General features: G+C 48.6%; 1 protein-coding gene across 1 annotated transcript; it reads right to left on the reverse strand.

The window, feature by feature from the left end:
* Positions 1-1181: 1181 nt before the first annotated feature.
* On the reverse strand, positions 1182-13703 carry LOC103053875 (myeloid zinc finger 1-like). The gene is given in 7 exon segments (XM_088129311.1): positions 1182-4346; positions 4960-5082; positions 6919-7021; positions 7707-7744; positions 13064-13080; positions 13140-13492; positions 13494-13703. Coding segments are annotated over 7 exon segments (1764 nt in total). The 5' UTR covers positions 13689-13703; the 3' UTR covers positions 1182-3411.
* Positions 13704-13930: the final 227 nt, after the last annotated feature.

Here is a 13930-nt window from a genome sequence, read left to right on the forward strand (position 1 = left end):
TTTGGCGGGGGCGGGGGAGAGGAAAGAAGAAATTGAATGTGTATTTTAATTAACTCTGGCAAGTTCAGGAATTCTCATTCCAGATTCTTCTCTTTCCCATTACACTCCATCTATGGCCAAATTGCTCTCCCAGGATGTGAATCCTGTTGAGCTCAGGGGGGCTTCCAGGTCAGGAAGTGTCAGAATGGTCTCCTGATAGCGGCTTTTAATTCACATTTGTCTTCCTGCTGTTTTTCCAATTTTTTTTTTAATGTGTTTTTGCTTGGCTTGTTTGGCTTTTAATGCTGGAGTCTCTGCTCATTTCGTTCTCGTGCTTTGGCTTACATTTTGTATGTTTATGATTTTTAATCACACTTCTCTTATTGGATTTGGATATGTGAAGACTAATATAACATTCTGGTAGTTGTTGGTCTGGGTTTAAGTGCAGATTTTGCTCGAGAAGCTCATGGAGCGATTTTTGGTCCATTGCTGGCCATGTTCACGTAAAAGATTAAACCATTTTTTGATCTGGTGAAGTGATGTTTCGATCATTTCACCAATCATTTCGCCAATAAAAAGCAGCCTCAAAAATTGACCCTGTTTTGATTCAGTTTTATTTAACAATTCATAGTTACATGGTTTAGAGAAAAGCTGTTAAGGTCAAGAGAAATGTTACAAACTACTGTAAGTGCTTAATTCCATGAAACTCTTCCATCAGGATAGATAATAGAATACAATACAATAATTATATAATCTATAGTATAACCACCAAGAAATTCCCCTGAACTTTGTTTTGTCTTAATGGCACAGAGGAAGAAGTGGGATAATAGCTTCATAGAATGAAAGGGACTGTGGAGATCATCTGGTCCAGCCCCCACCTGGTACAGTAGGTACCTCTACTTACGAACACCCCTACTTACAAAATTTTCAAGATACAACCAGCTCCGGCCCCAAAAATTTACCTCTACTTACAAACTGGATCCGCAGCCATTTTCCCTGCTGCCACGCGGTCGCAGCTTCCTGTGGGCGAGATCGCGGTAGCAAGGAGACATTCGGTGAGGCTTGTGGTGTGTTTTGTGGCATTTGGAAGGTTTTTGAGGTTTAAAAATAAAATGCATATGTTTCAGAACTGTTTAGCCGTATTTACATTGAACCTTATGGGGGAAATTTACCTCGGGGTGCGACCAAATTCGGAGGGCGGATTAGCCGTATTTACACTGAACCTTATGGGGAAATTTGCCTCGTGGTGCGACCAAATTCGGAGGGCGGAACGGATTAACCGTATTTACATTGAACCTTATGGGAAACTTTACCTCGACTTGAGACCAACTCGAGTTGCAACCAGAGTCACGGAACGGATTAAGTTCGTAACTAGAGGTACCACTGTAGTGGAATAACACTGAACACTGTGGTATAAACAGATTGCTAAATGCACACAGCATTCTTGTGATGAATGTGAAATCATATGCAGAGACAAAGTTTTTGGAGTCAATATGTTGGTTGATTGTGTGCGTCAAGTTGTTGTCGGGCATTAGCGACCACATAGATTTTGTCCATGACGATCTGTCTCCAACCTGGTTTTTCAGGTCTGCCTCATCAGTCATGGCAAGGATATTTCTTGCACTGGTGAAACTGAAACTGATCCAAAATCAACCCTCCAAGTCCCTTCTCTTGGGATCCACTCACATTCTTGGGGGATCACAGCAGTTCTATGAAACATACTTAAAGAAACACTTAGCTCCTGAACAAATTTGATTGTGTGAGGGCTAGAGCACTGTTGCTTTGGGGAAGATCCAAGGTCCAATTCTTAAATCCAGCATAAAGCTCACAGCTGCTTCCTCCCTCCAACCTCAGTCTTACAATTGGGGTAAGAAGAAAACCATGTTTGCTGCCTTGAGCTCTAGGGAAGAGAGTAAATGAATGAAATGAAGGACATGGAGGAAAGTGATGAACAGAATAGGTTTGCCAATGTTTGGAAGCTAGAAAGCAGACTGAAATGTTAGAAATCAGAATGCACCAAATGGTGATGCCATATTAGAAGAGGCATTCTCCTCTAGGAGAGAGGAAGCATTCCCTCCTAAGTTGGGCTTGCAGCATCACAGCCACCGCCTCCTGTCAGACAGTGGAACAGGCTGCCCCATGAAATTGTGAGGTCTCCTTCACTGGAGGTCTTCAGAAGCTGGATGGTCATTCATCAGATATGTCCCAACGGAGCTTGTACTGAGGTCCCTTTCATCTCTATGGTTTCAACTAAAATTCCCTTCATTTCTGTCCAGGAGGGTAAAGGACACCAAATGAAGGTTTGCTTGACATGAATATTAGAACACTGTAGGGTCAGGAAAACATGGATTCTCACAACCATTTACCCACACAAGCTCCCCAAGTGACTTTCAGCCAGCCACTTTCTCATGTCCAGCCTGCCCTGATAGGGATGTTGTGGGGGATTTAAAAAAATAGAATGGAGCGGGGGGGAATGTGTATCTTGCTATGGTCTCCTTGGGAAGACAGTGAGATATATATGTAATCAACAAAGATAATGATTGATTCTGTGTTTTGAACCAAGTTCAAGGCATCCATCGCTCTCAGCAAGAATCCAGCAACTATGTCTGGAATCTTCCTTCAAGGTCATTAGAAGGACTTTTCAAGTTATCACCGACAGAACTCCCCATAAGAACAAACCAACTCTTAGTTAAAGCCTCTTCTTTTAACATGCATTGCTCCAACTTCAGACTTCGTAACATTGGGGTGTTTGTTTTTTAATCCCCAGGGGCTGCAAAGTGGCTTCTGGCCGATGACTCAGTCTCATCCTTTGCCATAAATATATGACCTATAACCTTGCAGGAAGAGACGAAAAATACAGTTTGCCCCCTCTTACAACCAACAAAAGATTCTGAATTACCCACCAAAAAAACCCCAAAACCCGAATATGCAACTATGGAACCTCTCTGGGTTTGAAAAGATTTGGGACATAAGAGAATCTCCTACTTAGCCATTGTGGATCCATGACTATTAGCCTTGATGGGAGGGTGTCTGCCTCTGAAGGCCATCTGCTGGGAGACCGGTGGGCCTCTCTGGGCGGTTGGTGGGTCACTGGGAGAAGAGACTGCCAGACTAGTTGGGCCAGAGTCCGATCCAGCAGTTCTTATAATATTTCAAACTCTTTCAACAGACAGCAGGTTGTTAAGATCCCATGTTGCAACATGATAGAGTGGCCAGGGGTCCAGTCCAGTAGGGCACTGCTTAGTTCGTAGGTACCTCTATGAAATATAGTACACTATTCCTTGACAATTTTCTTCTCGTTTTGTTTCTCCACGTATGTAACAATGAAGAAGTTTCTAAAGCAAACCTATTCTTTGACACAAAGCAAGGGTCAGCTTTCTTCTTTTTCCCTTTTTTCTCACTGCGCCAAAAGCTTTTTAAACCCCGGATCTGTCAGATGATCTCTGCCGCGTGGATTCTCTGATGAGAGACGAGAGAGTCGCCGCGCGAGAACTGTTTCCCACACACGGGACACTCGTACGGCTTCTCCCCGGTGTGGATGCGCTGATGCGAGGTCAGGTTGCTGCTCTGGCTGAACGCTCTCCCGCACTCCAAGCAGGTGTATGGCTTTTCCCCTGTGTGGGTCCTCTGATGCAAAGTGAGGTGTGCGCTCCGGCTGAAACTCTTCCCACACTCGAGGCATAAATATGGCTTCTCCCCCGTGTGCATTCTCAGGTGCGAGGCGAGATTCCCGCTGAAGCTGAACCTCTTTCCACAGTCCAGGCATTTATACGGTTTCTCTCCCGTGTGAACCCTTTCATGAGAAAGAAGATGCTTGCGGCAAGTGAAGGTCTTGTCACACTGTAGACACCGATACCGGGCTTTGCGGGTGTGAATCTTCTGGTGCCTCGTAAGGTGCGTGCTCCGGCGGAAGCTCTTTCCGCACTCGGCACAGGTATGCGGCCTCTCGTTCGTGTGCTTGGCCTGCTTGTGTTGGGCGAGCTTGGCCTGGTCCCCGAAGCTCTTGCCGCAACTGAAGCACTTGTACAGTTTCTGGGCGAGGTGGACCTTTTTATGGGAAATCAGCCGGGTGCTTCGATAGAAGCCCTTCCCGCACTCGGAGCACTTGTACGGCCTCTCCCCTCGGTGAAGTTTTTGATGCAAAATCAGATAATCCCCGCGGCTGAAGCTCTTCCCACACTCGAAACATCGGAAGGGCTTCTCGCCCGTGTGAGTTCTCTGATGTCTGGTAAGGTCAGACTTGCAACTGAAGCTCTTTCCACACAGGGAACACTTATTGGCACACGCCCCTTCTGTATTTGGATGCTCGAGTCTTGTTACAGACACCTCCGTGGGTTCCTCCTTAATGGTCTTGCAGATGTTTCCTGCTGGAACACAGGAAAAAATCTTAGAAGTCTGGAAAGGGGTGGACTTTCAGCCTTGCCAGGCAACCAGACTAAGAAACCAACACCATGTAGGCCACCAGTACTTTTGCAAAATAAATAAACAAACAGAATCTTGCAACTCTGAATGTGCTTCCCCCTCTCTCCCTCCCTCTTTGTAAGAACGAGGGAGGGACTTGCCTGAGACGTTTTCTCAAATTACTTTCTTGGCCAGGGCCCAAGTCCCTCTTATCTGACCAATGCTTCTTCCTCTGGTCCTTCAAGGCCATTCCCACTGGCCTCTACATGGACTCCCCTCCATAGAAACTCCCAGGCAAAGGTAGGATGGATAGCTTCCTTTCAGAATTACTGCTAGAACTGCAAACGTCTCTTCCTGCACCGTGATCAGTTCCACAACTGTACTGAGTCAAGAACAAACTAAACTGGGCTTAATGCAAGACATAATCCAGGTGAGAATACAAACTATTGTTAGGCCTGGCATCATCTTCTGAATCCTGCTGGCTCTACGGCTGGTTTTTCAAATATGAGAATGTAAGTTCCCTGGGGCAGAGAGCTAATCTTTTGGGTATGCTCACAGGGGGGTATATATTATGCTCACCCACTTCCACTGGAGGGAAAACATTATCTTGCGAACTTCCTGGTGAACGTTTCAGCTGATGCTCTGAAGTGAAGTTTTCGGGGAAGAAACCATCCGCTGGGGTGGATCTTACCGTCCAATCCTCTTCAGGAGGAAAAAAAAAAAAAAAAGAGGATTTAAAACATTTCAGGCTCAGTTTTCCTGAACAGCGCATAATTAAAAATAAATAATTATTTTCTAAATTATTTTTAATTAAACAACTTTCAAATTCCTTTACAAAATTCTCAAACTCCCACCTAATTTTTCTAACTGAATGCATTTGGGCTGCCTGGGTGGTTTCATTTGTTTTTATGGACTTTTTGGTTCTCTACGCTGCCCAGAGTCTGTTGGAGTTGGATGGCTATAACAAATTTGAATGAATGAAGTAACTGCTGTAATGCCAATTTCATCAATACAGTTTCAAGTAATTTCGAAAAATTGTTGCTTAGGCATAAGGAAGTTTGGCTTAGGAAATCCCCATTTCGTAATTTGGGGGTCCTCCTGGACTCACGGCTCCTGCTCAAAGAGCAGGTGGCAGCTGTGGCCAGGAGGGTTTTTGCACAGCTTCGGGTTGTGCACCAGTTACGCCCTTTCCTGGATCGGGATGCCCTGCGAACAGTCACTCATGCCCTCGTTATCTCCCAGATAGACTACTGCAATGCGCTCTACATGGGGCTACCCTTGAAGAATATCCGGAAGCTTCAGCTGGTCCAGAATGCGGCCGCGCAAGCAATTTTTGGGGCCCGAAGGACCCATATAACACCTCTGCTCTGTGAGCTGCATTGGGTACCGGTTTGCTTCCGGGTCCAATTCAAGGTGTTGGTTATCACCTTTAAAGCCCTACATGGCATATGGGGCCAGGTTACCTGAAGGACTGCCTCGCCCCCACGATCTCAACCTGTCCCACCCGATCTCACAGAGAGGGCATGCTCCGGATCCCCGTGGTAAAAGAACTTCGACTAACAGGGTCCAGAAGGTGGGCCTTCTCTGCTGTGGCCCCCGCCCTTTGGAACATCTTGCCCCCGGAGGTGGGACAGACCCCCTCACTCCAGGCCTTTTGGAGGGATTTGAAGACCTGGCTCTGCCATCTGGCCTGGGGCGGGGTTGGCTGGCCCCTTAGCGGCCTGGTGTGGCCCCTATCGGCCTCTTGGATTTTTTAGCTTTTTTATTTTTGTAATGTTTGGTTTTTATAACTTTTAACTGTATTTCTGATTTTAGTTTGTTGTAAGCCACCCAGAGTCCCCCGTTGTGGGGAGATGGGCGGGGACAAGTTAAATAAATAAATAAATAAATAAATTAGATTCACCCAACATACTTAATTAGGTCAGGTCTTCACTTATTTAAGGCAGTGTTTCTCAACCTTGGGAACTTTAAGAGGTGTGGACTTCAACTCCCAGAATTCCCCAGCCAGCATGGCTGGCTAGGGAATTCTGGGAGTTGAAGTCCACACCTCTTAAAGTTCCCAAGGTTGAGAAACACTGATCTAAGGCTATATTCATTCAGCTGTTCAGGTGTTAGTCTTGGCCTCGAAAAATCCACATTCAAATCTCTGCTTCCCCACAGTGGCTCTTGGGCCAGTCCTTTTTGTCACAGCTCAGCTGACCTCGCAGGTTTGTTGTTATTACAGGAAGAACATTTGGGCGACCGTCTCTTCGAGGTCTCAGAAAAAAAGACAAGCTATACATTGAATACCTACTTTTACTGGGCTACAAATCTGCCCCCTTCTTTCCTGAATCTGCAAGTTAGCCTCAGACATCGGCTGAGCTGCTGTGATGTCACAGAACGAACGTCCCAGCTGCTAAGAATTCACACTGGACACTATTCTGATATCGGGGAAATGGGCTGCTGAACCCCCAAGGAGCTGTAGCTGAGCCTAGCCCAGAAAGGAATTTCAGGGCGTTCAAGAACCGCCCCCCCTAAAAAAGCCATATTCCTCTTTACCTGATGGGCTGGCCTCTCCACTGTCATCTTCCTCCTTGATTATCACACGCAGCAGCCCCAATTCAGAGTCCCAGAAAGACTGGGTGGCGTTTGTGCTGGACTCCTACAATCACAGAGAGGGACCCCATTAGGTGTGTCAGATCTACAGACCTCATCCTGCCTCTCACCCTCCACTCCAAGGAGTGGGCAACTTTCTTTTTGGAACAGGGAATTTGCCCTATTATTTTTGGCCTCTGAGGGCTGCAAAAGACACAGGGGATGATGCAATGGTGATGCGAGGATGTAATTGGAGCAAGCGGGTAGAAGCTTTGGGGACTGGTTTAGAGCTTGGAAGTGAAGCAGGATTGGGTCTGGTTAGCAACTGAATGGGGGTGCCTGGGAATCCAGAGGTGTGGGATGTGAAAAGAGATCTTGGAAGAAGTCAACGAGAAGCTACTTCTGCAACACTACCAAAACGCAGTCAGCAAGACTGATCTTGACTCGAGGGCGTATTTAACATTTTCTTTTAAAAGGGGGTAGATATTTTCAGTCCTGCCAGTGTGGTGTTAACAATTGAGGGGTTGGATTAGGACAGGGAAGACCCTGGTTCACTTCCCCCCTCAGGCACGGATGCTCGTGGGGGGACTTTGGGCCACTCATTTTCAATCTAGCCACCTCACAAGGTTGTTGTGGGGAAAAACAGGAAGAGAGAGCACTCTGTACGGTGCCTTGAATAAACAAATACTCATATTCAGTTTAAAAAGTTAGGATAGAAGCTGGAAGGAAAACCAGATGAATCTGATTATTACCATTCGACGTTCTTTTGCAGATTCCCGAAAGCGTGATGCTGCAGTTCCCAATTAGGATTCGTCTTTCCACCCTATCAAGGGCAGCTGGATTTACTTTTAGATTAATGAACATGCGACTGCAACCTAGATGACGGAGTGGAAAGTTAGCTTGCTAGAATAAAGTCTAAAATAACAATCTGCAAACTCACCTATGTCTTTTTTTTTAATTCATTATGGAAAATCTTAGAATCATTGAATGGTGGAGTTGAAAGGGACCACCAAGATCATCTTCTATTGCATTCTTCTATCGCAAAAGAGATATTAGGTTTTTCTGTCCAAATTCAGAATAAAAATGCTATCCAAAGGGAGTAAAGGAAATAAACCCACACCAAGGAAACTTGTCTGCAATGCTCAGAGCCTTGGTTGGGTTAGCCCAATGGTGAGAATAACAGCAGTTCTTCTCCAATCCTCTGCCATCTCCCAGATGCTGGACTTCAACTCCCAGAATGCCGTGCTGACTAGGGATTCCGGGAGCACTTAGAATGTCATGTTGGCTAGGGATTATGGGAGTTGGTCCAACAGGGGTACCAGTTGGGGAAAGCTGATCTGGGATCTTGGAATAGAATAGGAAGATCCAAGTTCAGATCCATTTTCAGTCATGGAAATTGGGTGGTTTGGGGCAACTCACATTCTCCTTCAGTTCAGCCTACCTCACAAGGATGTTGTGGCGATACAAAAGGCAATCTCGAGCTTTCGGAGAAAAGAGGATAAAAATCTATCAAAGAGGAAGATAGTTTTCCCGACTCCTGTTGAACCAGAGGAAGCAGGAACTGAATGTGAAACATTATGAACAGAAACCATTGCTATGTTTATTTATTATTTTGGCATGTATATATCAATTTCCTCCCACCCCCCAGCTAGTTTCCTCCGCAGTACAGAAATATCTATATAGGGCAGCCATTAAGAAGATCCCAGCTGCCATTGCAAAGTTCTCTGGTGGAAAGCTAGCCTAGGCAGCTCAAGTAAGTGAGCCAATTCACATATTTCAGATAGGAAGACAAAAAGGCCAGTCAGACCACACTGATGCACAAATGGTATTTGCAAATCACCCCAACTGATACTTGTGCTTGATTTGGAGTCAGCCTACAGACTGATCTGCAAACTCTCTTAGGGTTAGCATGCTATCTAAATGGTGGTGTATTCAGCAAACCCAGTTAAACAAACCATGGATTACCACGAGAGGTGCCTAAAAGCCAGACTTCCTCAATGAGGGCACTGTAGACTTAGTGCTGCTCCATGGAAGCATTCTGCACTTTTACTCATTCTCACCCTTTTTAACCCAAAATTTCCTTGCGATACTTTTTGCCCCAGAAGAAGAAAATTCGGGCCATCCTCGCCAGTGGGGTGACCGGGGCTAGCCCTTGCCCGCCTGATGACCGCGGGGTCTCCACCCCCTTCCGTTAAATCCCAAGGAAAGCCAGCCAGAGAGGGAGGGCGCGGCACCCTCCCAAGCACCCCTTAAGCCAGGAGCAAGAAAAGTTTGGGCCAACTGGAGAAGGCGGCGCGCGTGCACGTGCGTGTCCGCGCGCGTGTGTGTGTGTGCGCGCGCGCGTGCAGATTTCAGCCTGGCATTTGCTGCTCTCCAACGCCCCTCATCCCGTCCAGCGGCGGTCTCCACGACCGCTCCAGTTGGGTGGGTGGGAGGGAGCGGAGCCGCGGCGCCAGCGGGCAGGTGGACGACGGGAAGCGCCGTCCCAGGACCTGGCGCCGGATCAAGGGAGGCCGGACGAGAGCGACGGGTTCGCCCCGGAGCCGCGGCAGCCTGGCTGAGCTGACCGGGACCACCCAAAGCGGGCTCGGGGCGGGGGCTTCGCTCGCCTCCCTCCCCCGCCGGCCGCCCCCGCGCAGCTCCCCCCCCGCCCGGAGCCTCCGCCGCCACCTCCGCCTGCTCACCTGGCGCGCGCGCTGCGGCGGGGCTCCTCCTCCCTTTCCGCGCGGAGAAGCAGGAAAGGAGCGACCCTCCCCGGGGGCGCGCGCGGGCGGCCTTTCTCCCCCCCCTCCGGCCGCTCTAGGCAGCCGAGCTCGGCGGGCTTAACCCCTGCCCGTCCCTGGCTGAGGGCAGCGGGAAAGGGCAGGCGGCGGGAGGAAACGGCGGGCCCCGGGCCCCTTCCTTCCCCTCCCGCGGGAGCCTTCTCCCCCAGCGTCGGCCCGGCGGAGGTGCCCGCAAAGCCGCCGCCTCGGCCCAGGGGCGGGAGGAGAAGGGGGCCGCGCAGCCGCCCAGGAAACGGGGCAGCGGAACAAAAGCGGGCGCTTTTCCCCCAGGAGGCGTGGACGGCCCAAGAGAGGCCCAGCCGGCCAGAGCGCCGCGTGGAAAGGCGCAAGAGCTGGCCCTGAACAGAAGCAGCAGCAGCAGCCGCCTCAGAGAGACAGAACGGGCTGAACAGAGAAACGCGGATGCGCACAGCGCAGGGTTTCGCTTTAAGACGGGCGGACTTCAACTCCCAGAATTCCCCGGCCAGCCAGCCAGCCCCTGCACTTTCCTTGGCGAGATGGTTTGCCCTTGCCTTCTCCTCCTTCCCAGGGCTGAGCGAGAGGGACCGGCCCAAGGTCACCCAGCTGGCTTCGTGCCTAAGGCGGGACTAGGACTCACCGTCTCCCGGTTGCTAGCCTGGTGCCTTCACCACGGCACCAAACTGGCTCCCTTGTTCAGCATACCATGATTTTAAAAGCCACGGTTTACATGGATGCACGAACCAAGCATTTAGCTAACTGCTGGAATTTGCAGCTTCTAAATGCAGCAACCTCTACAGGGTTGAGACGATTTTACAAGACAGACACATTTATGGAGGATCTTCCAAGCTATAGTTGAAACTATTGCTACATTTCATTGCTTCGTGGTGGAAAAATCAAATCGGCCCCCAGGTGACTAGCTTTCTGCAAGCTTTAAAAAACCTGATTCTAGTCCAGCCCCTTTACCTCTGCACCGCACTCCAAGATGACTTGGTCACCCTCCATCAACCATTGTTTTGCTTCTCCCCAGCTGCTGCAAAGTTAACGGAGGGCTATCATTTTGTCTTCCCATTCTGGCTTTTTGCACCAGAGTAAAAGCCCAGCTGGGATTCCCACCTTTGGGGAATGTAGTTGGGGGCTGAGCCACCCCATCTCCTGCCCTTTTCTCCCTCTCTCTGGAGCTACTGGAGAGTCAGAATTAAAATACCCATTGAGCCAAAGTGATCCAGCATTGTTGGGGTCCAACACCCCTCCTCTTGGATTGCGGTGGCCAAGTCAGAATCAGCTGGCCAGATTTGGGTGTCTGCTTGATGAACTAATCTATCCTCCACAGTCCAGTTAAATGTGTCACATCAACACAAGCCACTAGCAGAGAGAAGAATGATTGTCCCATTTGGCAACTCTTTGGATATTATAGAAACAATCTGGCACCAAACCAGCCTTATAATGCTAGCACCAGGTACAGACCTTCCAGCTATAAGGCTGGGTTCTCATAACACGCTAAACTAGACCAAACTCAGCAGGGCATTTGTTTTTGCGAGAACCCAAGCATGGCCCTAATATATCGCTTGGAGCCAGCCATTGGTTTAAACCATAATATGGTTTATTTCCTTTGGACATGTTAAATGAACCAAGCGATTGTATTTTGTTAATCTGGGTTTGGCATGCCTTTTTAAAACAAAATTTCTTTAATATACAGAAAGAAAGAAAAAAAGCAAAGGAAAGAAACAGCAAAAAGAGAAAATGTCCTATGATCCCAATCTAGCCACGCTGTTCTTGTTTATTCAAAGTTTAATTTCTCCCTCCCTCTCAGACAAAATGAAGCTAGCATCTGGAAGAAGAGCAATTCTTGCATCTCTTACCAAGCAAATTGTAAAAATGGCTTCCCAAGTCATGCTAAAGTCAGCTGTTGCTCCTCTTCACCAAGTAGTCTCTGATGGAAAGCACAAAAGCAGGGATGTTTGCAGAAAACCGGGGGTGGTTTAAAAAAAGTCAAGATGGCGTCCACATCTGTCTGATGAGAGGGGTGGTGCTTTGATTACACAACTGCCATCCTGCCTTTTTAAACTCCTCCTGCCTGTTTGGGAACACCTGGATTTGAGCTGAGCCTTTGCACAGGACGTCTCCCCCAATTTTCAAAAGCCTTCTGCAACAATTCTGCTGGGGCCTTTCGAAGGACTCAACCATCCTTTTCCAGCAAGCCAGATGTGGATATATGGAGAGGAAGGCAAACTGAAACAAGCACCGAGTCAGGGAAAAAAAAGGGAAAATGAGGTGAAAATGAGGAAATAAAAAAAAAGAGACATCCTGCCCTTTTCTGGCACAGGCTCTGCCCACCACCAGCTTTGGCTCCAACCACTCTGGCATGTGTTCACCCATCAATCACCATCCAGAGAAGCTGATCCTTGTTGGAAAACAATGTTCCTTATTCCTGATGAACAAGAAGGCTTTGTTCCAGCAGAGAGAAATCTATTTCAAATAATAAACCTGGGGGCCCAAATGGGACTTACTTGGCACAGTGGCCCATTTGTGAGTCCCCCTTAGCCCATGTGGGCCCTCTTGGGTTTAATGAGGAGCCATTTCTGACTGAAATGCCTCCAGCAGTGAGAGCACGGTAGGGTTTCTCCCCCATGCGAGTCCTCTCATGCCAGATCAGGTCTGAGCATTCAAGGCTGAGGACTGGTGTGGCTTGCCCCCAGTGTGTTTCTCTTTATGCTTAATAAGGTTCCAGTTATAAACAAAGCTCTGTGGAGTCCTTGGAGTTCTCTGAGCTTGGTTCTTTTCTTGCAAAGGTTTCATTACCCGGCTAGGTAACATCTTCAGTGCTGAAATGGGATGGGGTTTGCTCTCTATTTATGTGCTGTGGCCTGCCTTGCCAGTGCTGGTAAGGGTGGGGATTTTGTTTTGCTCCTCTGGTAGTTCTTTGATTGGCATATGTTTGCTGCTTGATTGTGTGCCTGGTGGTGACCTTTGCTTATCTGGGTGATGATTGCTGGTGATTGATTGCTGGTGAGGTGATCTTCTGGTCTTTTGTCTCTTTTGATAGTGTGTAGATGCTGTTAATCTCCATGTGTCTGTTAATTGCTGCCTTGTCTGAATACCAGGCTTCCAAGAATTCTCTTGCATATTTGGATTTAGCTTGGTCTAAGATGCTGACAGTTTCCCAGTTAAAACTATGGTTGAGTCAGTCCATGTGTTGTGAGATTAAGGAATTTTCATCATGTCTTCTGACTGCTAGTTGGTGTTGGTTAGGGAATTCTGGGAGCCATGCTCGCTGGGGAATTCTGGGAGTTGAAGTCCACCTATCTTAAAGTTGCTATAGTTGATAAACACTGGAGTAGAGAAACACGAGAACCATGCTGAGTCACCTTTCCCCAAGTCAGTCCTAGCGGAGACACCAAGGAGAAGACATCAGTGGAGCTGGGACCATAAGGGTTGGCTCACTGCTTTGATTCCACGTTCCACTGCCATGATCTTGGGCCTTCCATGCTTGCTAAGATAGGCCCATTCACCTGCTGTTCCCATTTCTTGGCCTCACACTGCTTTGAAAGGAAATCCTCTGCAAGAGCCACGGCCTTGGAACAGCTCCCTGGGTCACATTCCCAGACCCAGTCCCAAATCTCCGGGGGCAGGACAGTCAGGAATTGCTCCAGGATCAGCAGCTCCAGGATCTGCTCCTTGGAGAGCTTCTCCACCTTCAGCCACCAACAGAGCTGAGCATAAGCCCCCCATGGCCCCTCCGTCTCCTGACAGCAGAAACACCAGAAGCGCTGGTGCTGCTTTTCTCGGCTCAGGGTGTTCCCCGTGCAAGATGGCCACCTTCACTTGCCCATAATCCTCTCTGTCTCAGGCTTCCAGGTGGCAAAAGGCTTGCTTGGGTTCTCCTTGGAAGGCAGGCAGGAGCCATGCCACTCATTCTCCCATGGGCCACCAGCAGGCTTCGGCCACTTGCTCAAAGGAGGCCAGGAAGGCCTTGGTGTCGTCCCATGGCATGGGCTCCTGACAACTGTGGGAGGACCCACCCCAAGTGGGGGGAATCAAGCGTCCTCAGAAGCTGTTGCCACCGAGCCTCCCAATGCCGGAATTGACCCTCCTCCAGTTCCTGCTTAATCTGCACGGCTGATATTCTCTGGGGGCTGTTTCCAATAATCACCTCTTGAAGCACATGTGTGGATTTCCTGGCACCTTGGAAGAGTCTGCTGGGACTTGTTCCTCCATTTTCATCCCAGCTGGCC

The sequence above is a fragment of the Python bivittatus genome, unplaced genomic scaffold (genome assembly GCF_059951505.1).
Source record: "Python bivittatus isolate LINGU-HERP-01145 unplaced genomic scaffold, Pbiv_v1 ctg000810_np1212, whole genome shotgun sequence".
NCBI lineage: Eukaryota > Metazoa > Chordata > Lepidosauria > Squamata > Pythonidae > Python > Python bivittatus.